Source organism: Barbus barbus, assembly GCF_936440315.1.
Source record: "Barbus barbus genome assembly, chromosome: 19".
In the NCBI taxonomy this organism is placed as follows: domain Eukaryota; kingdom Metazoa; phylum Chordata; class Actinopteri; order Cypriniformes; family Cyprinidae; genus Barbus; species Barbus barbus.
This window is the reverse complement of record NC_136747.1, coordinates 7,122,722-7,134,528: the sequence shown is the minus strand read 5'-3', so window position 1 is coordinate 7,134,528 and position 11,807 is coordinate 7,122,722. Positions and strand designations below refer to the sequence as shown.

The 11,807-nt window shown below is 37.1% G+C and overlaps 2 protein-coding genes across 5 annotated transcripts in view; both read right to left on the bottom strand.

Annotated features, from left to right (window-relative positions):
* Positions 1-470: 470 nt before the first annotated feature.
* Positions 471-1,227, bottom strand: LOC306885321 (uncharacterized protein; the record flags this gene model as incomplete). Its single annotated transcript, XM_079441773.1, has 3 exons — positions 471-626; positions 725-841; positions 1,132-1,227. The coding sequence occupies 3 exons, from the start codon at positions 1,225-1,227 to the stop codon at positions 471-473; spliced, it is 369 nt and encodes a 122-aa protein (XP_079297899.1).
* A 7,088-nt stretch (positions 1,228-8,315) lies between these two features.
* Positions 8,316-11,807, bottom strand: part of LOC306885401 (semaphorin-4A-like) — a 50,054-nt gene continuing 46,562 nt past the window's right edge. For 2 of the 4 annotated variants that reach the window (XM_079441879.1, XM_079441878.1), the window contains exons 14-15: positions 11,662-11,750; positions 8,316-10,720 (exon numbers count right to left, since the gene is read on the bottom strand). In XM_079441879.1, coding sequence (XP_079298005.1) covers positions 9,867-10,720; positions 11,662-11,750 — 943 coding nt within the window. In that variant the 3' untranslated portion in view covers positions 8,316-9,866. Of the gene's footprint in view, positions 10,736-11,661; positions 11,751-11,807 lie in introns of all 4 variants that reach the window. The other 2 variants (XM_079441877.1, XM_079441876.1) reach the window with 1 other exon arrangement.

The window sequence follows — 11,807 nt, the reverse complement described above, 5'->3', positions numbered from 1 at the left end:
TGCATAGCATTAAACATTCACTATCTGCTCCAAAACCAAAATAAACAAAAAACAACTTTTAAGAAACGTAAACGAAAAAGGAATAATTTGTATTTTTCACGTGTCCAAAATGTTGACTCTCAACTCTCAACTCAACTCAACTTTTATTTATAAAGCACTTTCAAAGGCATTAGAATGGACCAAAGTGCTGTCCATAAGTAGATTAATCAATAACAAAATACTCTAAAATACATACAGACATTAAGTTACATTAAAACAAGACACAAAAGAATCAAACAACAAATCACTCACAGTTCTCAGACCTAATCAAATGCCAAAGGCTTGATTAAATAAATAAGTCTTCAAATCCTTTTTAAAAATATCCATACTTGATGAGGTTTTTAAGGATAATGGCAACACATTCCAAAGTAAAGGAGCCGCAACAGAAAAAGCGCGATCTCCACTACGCCTCAAACGAGACCGTGGGACAGTTAGGAGCATGTTCTGGGAGGAGCGAAGATGACGTTGACTATTAGTGAGGGTTCAGGGTGGGTAGGTGAGTAGGTTAGTATAGTTGAACTTGTACTCACCCAGAACAGAGATGGGAAGCGTCCAGCATGGATTAAAATGGATCCAGACACAAGCAACTGATAACAAGAGAGTTTTTGCAACATCCTTAGTAACAATTGGATTCATAATTGATTAAACACTCTGCTTTTAAGGTCCATTAGAACATTCAGCTTACCTGAACAACAATCACTACCACAACAATGACATCAGGAGAGAAGTGAACCTCTTCATAGAGCTGAAGAATGGTGACGCTCAGACACAAGCACAAGACTCCAATGATGATCTGAATGGACTGAAACAACAAAACAACAAGCTCAATGAACTTAAACTGCCAAAAATGCCATTTCAATGTTTTATAACAGAAAACCATTATACTTTTATTTGATGTCAAATATTTAGTTTTTAGGAATAGCTTCAAACCTTTGCATAGTGAAATTATTACAAAGCTATTTATGCTATCACATTGTATGAGATGTGCAACACTGTGGTTTACAGTATGAGAAATAACTGGACATCTGGAGTATGGAAGATATTCCAGTATGCACTTGGTATGGGAATTGTGGCAGTGAATGTAATACTCACCCCCAGCACTTTCGGCTCCACATTCTGAAATGTCTTGACTTGCTTTGGCGTCAGGTTTCCTGCAGGGCGCGTGGGGCCCTGACTCTCAATGCCCATGCTGATGTCAGTCAGTTTGAGGCCTGGCTATGCTAAAATCAGTTGGAGATAAGAAGTGTAAGAATAGCTGGTTATGAAGAAGAAACAGAACTGAAGAGGGAAAAAGAGAGAAATAAGAATGAAGACAGATAAGGACAGTGCAGGACAGAATGAAAAGGACAAAAATATGGATGACTGAGCATTAAATCACATTAACACTCAAAAGGTTATGCTCATGGTGTCATTTGTGCCTGAAAGTCCATTAAAAGGTTACTGATTTCAAGAAATCATATTTTCCCAAAGGGTCACCATAGAGGGATGCAGTGAACAGATTAGCCTAATATGGGTATAATATAATATAAACTCACAACCCACAATCTCAAATATGTGGTTACTGACTTGTAAAGTTATTTATCGTTACTAACCCTAAACTGACAAAGTGAACACAACCGCTATAACAAACATCATCACATTACATTTAAATATTTAGTTAATACTCATGTGCTTAAAAAGGGTGCTTAATAGGGAATTCACTTTTAGAGATATTATCAATTTGACTGCACTGACAGGGCTGGATGAGAACTGAACTGAAATGGTTAATCAGTTGTCTTCAGTAGAGCTGCCAGTGCAGTCATTTGGTTAATAATGTATTTATGTAGCCTCCTCTATTTCTGTTTTATCACGCGATAGAAAGTCTAAGGCCTTCTCAAGCCGTACGGCTGACCCATCTAACCTGCGGCCTATAATGCATCAATCTAAGATTGCTGTAGAGACCAAATGTAATTCCATCAAGCTAGCATTTTTAAACATTCGCTCACTTAAAAATAAATCATTTCTGATCAACGATTTAATAACCACAAACAACCTGGATTTTATGTTTCTAAATGAAACATGGTTAGAAGACAGCTGCAGTTCAACAGTCCTCACTGAAACAGCCCCTCCTAACTTTAATTTTATAAGTGTCTGCAGGACTGTTAGGAGAGGTGGAGGTGTAGCTGCTCTGTTTAAAGAGGTTTATCAGTGCAAGCAAATGTCATTTGGTCAGTATTCATCTTTTGAATACCTAGGTATTGTGCTGAAAGGTGCTCCACGCACCCTGTTTATCATTATTTACAGGCCTCCAAAATATTCTCCAGCCTTTGTTGATGATTTCACTGAACTGTTATCAATGATTTCCTCAGAGTTTGACTGTTTTGCTATTGCAGGGGATTTTAATATTCACATAGATAATGCAGAAATCAAAACTACAAAAGAAATTATAACTGTTTTAAACACTTTTGACCTGAGTCAGCATGTGCACGGACCCACACACAATCGTGGACACACTCTAGATTTACTCATCAGTAGAGGTCTAAACATCTCATCCATTGTAATCAAGGATGTAGCACTATCTGATCACTTCTGTATTTTCTTTGATATATTGAGCTCGGTCACCACTGAATCTAGATCTGTCTCTATCAGAAAGAGATGCATTAACGAGAACACTAGTGCGCTATTTATGAAGGCAATATCATTAACACCAAGCATTTCTGCAGACTCTGTTGATCTTCTCCTTGAGTCATTTAACTCAAAAGTTAAGAATGTTATTGATGATATTGCCCCGATAAAGGTCAGCAAGAAGACGGGGAAACAGAAATCAATTTGGAGAAAATCAACAGCAGTTCAGAGCATGAAAAGACAATGCAGAAAAGCTGAGCGGATGTGGCGGAAGACGAAACTCGAAATCCACTATAGCATCTATAAAGACAGCCTTCATGCTTTCAATGTGGAACTAGCCACAGCTAGACAGACTTTCTTTTCAAACCTTATAAACAGTAACTTAAACAACACTCACACTCTTTTTGCGACTGTTGAGAGACTGACAAACCCCCCAAGTCAGATTCCCAGTGAAATGCTCTCCGACAGCAAATGCAATGAGTTTGCTTCCTTCTTTTCTGAGAAGATCAATAATATCAGAAAGGAGATTGGCACATCCTCAAGTTATGCAGAGGTCACACAGATTCGACCGCAATTTATAAAAGAAGTGACTATGTGTGTTTTTAAAGAAACTGACAACAAAATTTTGGAAGAAATAGTACAGCACCTTAAATCTTCAACCTGCTATCTTGACACACTTCCCACATCCTTTTTCAAAAATGTGCTTAACTGTTTAGAAGCTGATCTCTTAGAAGTGGTGAACGCCTCACTTCTTTCTGGGACTTTTCCAAACTCCCTTAAAACTGCAGTTGTTAAGCCCCTTCTGAAAAAGCGCAATCTTGATAACACCATGTTGAGCAACTATAGACCCATATCAAATCTTCCTTTCATAGGTAAGATTATTGAAAAGGTAGTTTCTAATCAGCTGAACAACTACTTAAAGTCAAATGGGTACCTGGACAATTTTCAATCTGGTTTCCGAGCACATCACAGCACAGAGACAGCACTCATTAAGATAATAAATGATATTCGCCTCAATTCTGATTCTGGCAAAATATCAGTGCTGGTACTACTAGATCTTAGTGCTGCGTTTGACACTGTCGATCATAACATACTTCTAGAGAGACTGGAAAACTGGGTCAGGCTTTCTGGGATGGCACTCAAATGGTTCAGGTCATACTTAGAAGGGAGAGGTTATTATGTGAGTATAGGAGAGCATAAATCTAAGTGGACGGCCATGACATGTGGAGTCCCACAAGGCTCAATTCTTGCACCGCTCTTGTTTAACCTGTATATGCTCCCACTAAGTCAGATAATGAGGAAGAACCAAATTGCCTATCACAGCTATGCTGATGATACCCAGATTTACCTAGCCTTATCTCCAAATGACTACAGCCCCATTGACTCCCTCTGCCAATGCATTGATGAAATTAACAGTTGGATGTGCCAGAACTTTCTTCAGTTAAACAAGGAGAAAACTGAAATCATTGCATTTGGAAAGAAAGATGAAGTTCTCAAGGTGAATGCATACCTTGACTCTAGGGGTCAAACAACTAAAAATCAAGTCAGAAATCTTGGGGTGATTCTGGAGACAGACCTTAGTTTCAGTAGTCATGTCAAAGCAGTAACTCAATCAGCATACTATCATCTCAAAAATATTGCAAGAATTAGATGTTTTGTTTCCAATCAAGACTTGGAGAAACTTGTTCATGCCTTTATCACCAGCAGGGTGGATTACTGTAATGGTCTCCTCACCGGCCTTCCCAAGAAGACCATTAGACAGCTTCAGCTTTTCCAGAACACTGCTGCCAGGATTCTGACTAGAACCAGAAAATCTGAGCATATCACACCAGTCCTCAGGTCCTTACACTGGCTTCCAGTTACATTTAGGATTGATTTTAAAGTACTTTTACTCGCTTATAAGTCACTCAATGGCCTAGGACCTAAATATATTGCTGATATGCTCACTGAATATAAACCGAACAGACCACTCAGATCATTAGGATCGAGTCAGTTAGAAATACCAAGGGTTCACACAAAACAAGGGGAGTCTGCTTTTAGCTATTATGCCGCCCACAGTTGGAACCAACTTCCAGAAGAGATCAGATGTGCTAAAACATTAGCCACATTTAAATCAAGACTCAAAACTCATCTGTTTAACTGTGCATTTGTTGAATGAGCACTGTGCTATATGTCCGAACTGACTGCAATACATTTTAGGTTTAATAATTTTCTTTAAATTTATTTTAAATCATTTTCTATATCATTTTAAAATTCCTTGTTTTTATTATTTTTATTTCCATGTTTTTATTGATTTTAATGTCTATTTCACTTTCTTTTATGTAAAAGCACTTTGAATTACCACTGTGTATGAAATGTGCTATATAAATAAACTTGCCTTGCCTTAATAAGGGAAATACAGAACAGAACTGAATCAAGGTTGAAGTCAATTAATCTGAATAATGACACTATTGTTTTCCTTAGAGCTGTTTTATAGCTGGATAGAATTTGTTTCAAAATTGAATCAACTCTGTAACATTGACACTGTCATTGAACTGAATCGAATCACTTGACCTAAATAATGGTAATTATCTTCTGTAGAGCTGTTTTACATTTTATAGTTATTGAAACCTTACAATGCTACTAATTTACTCTTGTGGAGCTGTTTGAAACATTCTGTATTGTATAAAGCACTATATAAATAAACGTGATGACTGACTTCACTTAATGTGAAAAACTAATCTCTTTTTTTATTCCATTTTCTATAATCCATTAAAATAGAACAGTGATCAGTGGAGACATGCAAATTGCTCATATTCTGAATTCTTACATTTCTGTCACAACATAACATCAGTGTCATATCACTGATCACTGTAGAAATAACTAGGCTTAAGTGTATATATATTACTTCACTTTGTTGAAAGTGTGCTTTGCTAGTATTCCATTATGAAACTCTTTGACTTGAACTTGAATGGGGAAAAAATACGCTTTAAACTATAAAAGATATAGCTCACCCAAAAATGAAAATTTTGTCATCATTTAATCACCTTCATATTGTTATAAACCTGAGGAGATATTTTGAAATTATAGAAATTATAGTAACCGAGCAGTTTTGGTTCCCAATAAATTCCATCATATTTTTGTCCATATAATGGAAGTCAATGAGTACTAAACTGTTTGGTTACCAACATTACACAAAATATTTTGCATTCTGCAGACAAAAAAGATAATTTTGGTGATGAAAAGTCATACAGGTTTTGAATAACATGAGGGTACGTAAATGATGATAGAATGTTAATTTATGAATGGACTATCTCTTTAAAATTTTGTAGAGATGTATCACATGATAAGAGGATTTTTTGACCAAAAAAAAAAGTTCAAACTAATACTTTTTACCCATCCTAAACCTAAACCGAGTGTCTAGACACCTTTTCAAATAGGATAGCCTCTCTGAGGAATAAGATCAGCCCGAAAACTGGTTAGTCCATTAACCCAATCATAAAGGAGAGGTTATTAGGCACTTGATATACTTCATTTAGTGTAAAATATGATATAAGCAACTAAGATCTCTATAAAGCTCTCCAAAGGCATTCGCCAATGTGTCAGTCTGAGGAACCCCAAATATTGCCTCCAGTATCTTTACAATAGGCTACTGCATACAGTATTACATCAGCAGGCCATGTCAAATCTATATAAGGATCATAACATTTGAAATGTATTTAGGAGCGCATTGCTGCATTTTCATCATTTTCAGCTATTTCACGTTCAACGGATGAGATATTAAATGCTTTCTTAGCCTCGAAGGCGAGAGGAGCAGCCAAAAATAGACGAAGGGCAAAGCGTGCAGCTTCATCAGTCTCCTCGCATCCGCAGTGTCCCGCAATATGACAGCATGCAACTTTATTTCTGAGCATAACCGCGCCATGAATAACGCTAAACAGAGCGACTCACCACAGTGCTGCTGTATTGTCTACTGCTTCCCAAATCCTAAAGGCGTGTAACCTTCAGCGCTGTCATATATATATATATATATATATATATATATATATATATATATAGGTGGGGCCGCGCGCGCGTTTCTGTCCCAAATCGAGATTCATTCAAACACGCGTGTGATGCCACTTACCTCGGCAGCTCAAGAAAAACGCGTTGATTCTGCTTTTCTTTTTTAAAGGCGAAAGCGCAGCATTCAGTTATTCCATGCGCGTTGCGGCTGAAGGGGAACAGCTAGTTAACTGTGAGGCACGCGGCTCGCGCGCAGTACCGCAGTGAGGAGGCAGACTCAAAGTGATGCGGCGCTATGGCAACTTCCATCCTCGCTAGAATCAAGCAAGCGCGACATATATGGAAACGTTTGTCAGGTCACTTCTCTATCATTTTTTTTATTATTATTATCTTCCATTTTAATATCAGCAGCACGACTGCGAGAGTGATATTGCTGTTATCACAGCAGACGCAGTTCATAAACAATATCCAATCATTTACGTTTCAGACAAAAATAAGTTCGTTTGGAGTTTTTAATTTTAGATTTGATTATTTAAAATTTTTGAAGGACGTCTTTTATATTATCAGGCAGTAGTTATCTGACTAAAATACAGTAAAACATTAATATTGTGAAATATTACAATTTAAAATAGCTGATTTCTATTAGAATATAGGCCTATTCAAAATGTAATTTATTTCTGTGATCAAAGCTGGATTTTCAGTATCATTAATCCAGTCTTCAGTTTTCACATGATCCTTCAGAAATCATACTAATATGTGATCCTGGACCACAAAACCAGCCTTAAGTGTCCATTTTTCCAAACAGATTTATACAATATCTGAAAGCTGAATAAATATTATTTCCATTGATGTGTGGTTTGTTAGGTTAGGACAATATTTGGCTGAGATACAACTATTTGAGGGTGCAAAAAAATCTAAATATTGAGAAAATCACCTTTAAAGTTGTCCAAATGAAGTTCTTAGCAATGCATAGTACTAATTAAAAATGAAGTTTTGATATATTTACATTAGGAAATTTACAAAATATCTTCATGGAACATGATCTTTACTTAATATCCTAATGATTTTTGGCATAAAATAAAAATCGATAATTTTGACCCATACAATGTATTGTTGGCTATTGCTACAAATATACCCCAGAGACTTAAGACTGGTTTTGTGCTCCAGGGTCACAATATGCTGATTTGCTGATCAAGAAACATTATTATTATCAATGTTGAAAACAGTTGTGCTGCTTTATATTTTTGTGGAAAAGTTCAGGATACTTTGATGAATCGAAAGTTCACCGAACAGCATTTTATTGAAATCTTTTGCAACATTATACATTTCTTTACTGTCACTTTTAAGTTTGCCGATTACAATATTTATTTTTTCTTCTTCTTTTTTAATGTTGCACTACTATTCATAAGTTTGGAGTGAGGTTACACAATGTACTTGTGTTCAGGAAGGACAACATTATAATATTGCAAAAGATTTCTATTCCAGTAAAATGCTGTTCAGTGAACTTTCGATTCATGAACCTTTCCACAAAAATATGAAGCAGCAAAAACTGTTCAACACAGATCATTATTAATATCATTACAGAAACATTGTTAATAATTAAACATTAATACAATTCAAGCAGTTAATAAACATTAGAATGATTTCTGAAGGTTCATGTGACACTGAAGACACTGTTTTTGTTGTTTGCTGCCACCTAGTGGAATTTTTTATTTTTTTTTAAAGAAAACTTTCCAACACTTTAAATCAGCATCTTTTATTTTCAAAACAGCCTGCTTCATAGGTTATAAAAAAATAAACAGAATCTTTCAAAAACAGTGGCGTGCAGGAGAATGCATCTAGTCCTGTGCCAGGCTTCACATACTGGGCTTCGATTGGACTCAGACAAATAGATACATGGAACAGTTTTTTGAACCACTGGACAGAACAAGTTCTCAGTCATTTGATTATAAAACACACATTTGGCAATATCACAATTTACAAGTGATTTCCCCAGAATGAAGACTTCAAATCACAGGTTGGGACAACAGGTGCAGGTCACTCCCAATATAGTGGATGTAGCTACAAGTAGGTCCAATATATTGCTGTGCAAACGCAAAACACAACTACCTATTTTTTCATCATATTTAAGAGCAAAAACAAGTCTCTTTGACTATGATTTTTCCTGTAACAGATTGGCTCAATAGATTTGAGTATTATTTTTATATTGAGATGTTATTACGCCCGTACCTGCACATTGCTGATCAGCACAACTTTATGCATTACAAAATACTTATTTAAATTAAACCACTTGAAAAGCATCTTTGAAAGCAAAATTTTTGCATTGGTGCAACATTCAAGAGATAATTCACTTAAAAATGAAAATCCTGATATTTACTCACCCTCATGTTATTCTAAACCTGTATGAGTTTCTCCAGTGGAACACAAAAGATGATATTTTGATAAACATAGTTAACCGAACTGTTTCTATTCCCATTGTCTTACATAATTTTTTTTTTTTTTTTAACAACATACAACAAAAGTAACTGGGTGGGAACCGAAACTGTTTGGTTACCAACAATCTGAGGGTGAATAAATGACAAAATTATTATTTTTTTGGATGAACTATCCCTTTTAAGACTATGAAAGGAAACAAAAATACCTCGTCTTAACATTCAAAAATTGGAAATAGATAAGAATAAGGTACAAAGGCAAAGACTAAAAAAAGATGTGCGATATAGCGACTCTGAACAATGCAGACAGAGTACAGGATACTGAACATTTGATCAGAATGCAAAATATGAAATTTCAAGCAAGTCTTTGAAGTTGAAATTAGCAGATGATGAGTATAGTTAGTGAAGCTGCCTCTCTCTTAGGAAACTTTTGAGGTCCATCAAAATTATTTAAACTGAGCAGACTGAACAGCTTCTAATGTCAATTAAAAAGGTTCAAGAGATCAATGAAAATCTTAAACTGACCATCTACGTATATATTTCACATGATTTTAGAGAGGCATAAAATCTTATACACTTTAGACTGAAACAAACAGTCGTCACATAAATTACAGCATAAATATGAACAACCTGAAAAATGTACACTACTGTAGTACCTTACAGTCTTACAGCTCAAAAAAAGGTCCGATGTGCCGTTTTTACCCTCTCGGAAAGCAAAGTGGTTCAGCGACAGGGCTTGATACAGCAGAAGCCCAATCTGGCTCAGAAAAGAGGTTTCCAGTGAACCCAGAAAACTAGAGGAGTGCATCAGATGGGTGTGTTGGGCAGGTGGCCGTTTGAGCTGTTCAGCATGCTGTTGCTCAGCGTGATGGGAGATTTGCAGTTATGTGCCTGACCATTGTGGGACTGTCCGTTAGGAGCTTGTCCGTTCTGCTTTTCCAAACGAGGCGAATGTCCTCTGAGAGACTCTCTCTCCTGGGGCGTCGCACTTCCGCCCTTCTCTGTGTCCCTCTGAGAGGAAGGTGTGTGCGGGACCGTCCTGCTATGACAAACATGTCTGAATCTGTTAAAAGTGATGGTTAGCAAGACGCTGATGCACAGAGCTAACAAAACGGACACCACTACAAGCTCATGTAAGTAACTGTGCTTGTCTGCTTGCTGGAGGTTTTCACCAGGCTTGATCATTGGGGAGTTTTCCTTTTCCATGCCAAGCAAACGAGTAAAGTTCCTGCTCTTGTGAATGGTGGCCACCGGCGAATCTTTGAGTGTGACTGTAGGATCAACATGGTCTGGTTTGGGCCTCGGCTCTGTTTGTTTAGGTGTGTTTAATCTGGTGGTGGAGATGGGGGTTTTAATTCCCGCTTCGGTGGACGGGGTGCTGTGTGGGCGGTTCGCGGTGGCTGGTAGGATGGTGGGGCTGCTCTTCTGTTTGACGTGGTAGACGACCAGTGTTTGGCTGTAGCCGTTCTCCACAGCCTGGCACAGGTAGTGTCCCAGGGTGGATGGGGTCGCCACAAAGCTGAGGCCACCGTCGTCCGACTGAATGTAGATTTTGGGCGAGAGCTGGCTGTTGAGACGCTCCCAGTGGCGTTTGGCGAGGTGTGACGCTTCCGGACACTGCAGGTGCACTACTTCGTTTAGAGACACAGACACCACTTCACCTGGAGGACACACAGCTGAGGAGGTCAGGGGTCAAGGGTCAGCATACACACCACACCACGACAGCAACACAGACATGCAGTTAAACCACAACTCTGATCAGCACATGAATATGTATTAAAAAGGGCTTGAAAACAGCCAAAAAAAGAGAAAAAAGGATGTGTATCATTTAGAAAACTTCACATGTCCACAGGTCAAATATATTAATATATATACACTAGTATTTTCACCAGCTAAAAAATGGTTTTAAGTCAGTTATTTCTATCTTTTGCTGTAGTGTGTCAGTAGTAAATATCAGTTTACATTTCCAAACATTCATTTTGCCATTAATTGTAATAATCCAGGGAGATTTTTGTCTGACAATAGCCAGTGCTCCACACAGAGATGTGCAAAATGAATGTTTAGAAATATAAACTAATAATGTAAACCTTAAAGGTCATTGCACACTGAGTCCGAAATTTTCGGCCCAAATTTTTTCGGTTCGATTTTTTTCGTTTTTCGCATAAATTTAACAGGGAAATATTTTATTTACTTAAATAACAGGTACACTACAATTTGTCAAAAAATTTTTAAAAGGAATAAAATGTTATGTTGCTTTAGTATTTGTTTTCTAAAATGAATTAAATCTTTCAACTGATTGTCTAAATTATGACACTGTTGTATGATTTTAAGATCAAGTCCACTAAGGCAGGTCCAAGTTTCACAGAAAGTGCCATAAACAACACTAAACCAGTTAAATGGGACTGACAGTAATATTTCAGGGACTTCTACTTAGCCGAGTTAGTCAAGTACAAGATTTGCAGCTGCAATAAATGAATTTTTATAAGATTATTTTTATTATACATGATTAAAAAGGATAGAAATGGAGGCTACTGGGTTAGAAATCACCATTTATACACTGATGCCTAAACATCATAAACATGTATAGATTAACTGTACTCACTCGAGGGAGTTAGGGACTGTTCAGAACGTGACCTGGGGGCCACATATTTACATTGCTCTGATACTTTTCCCTCATCTACATCCTGGGCACTGTGAAGAGCAGGGAAAGAAGACATTAATAATGAAGGAAAGGTTTATCCCCATTTG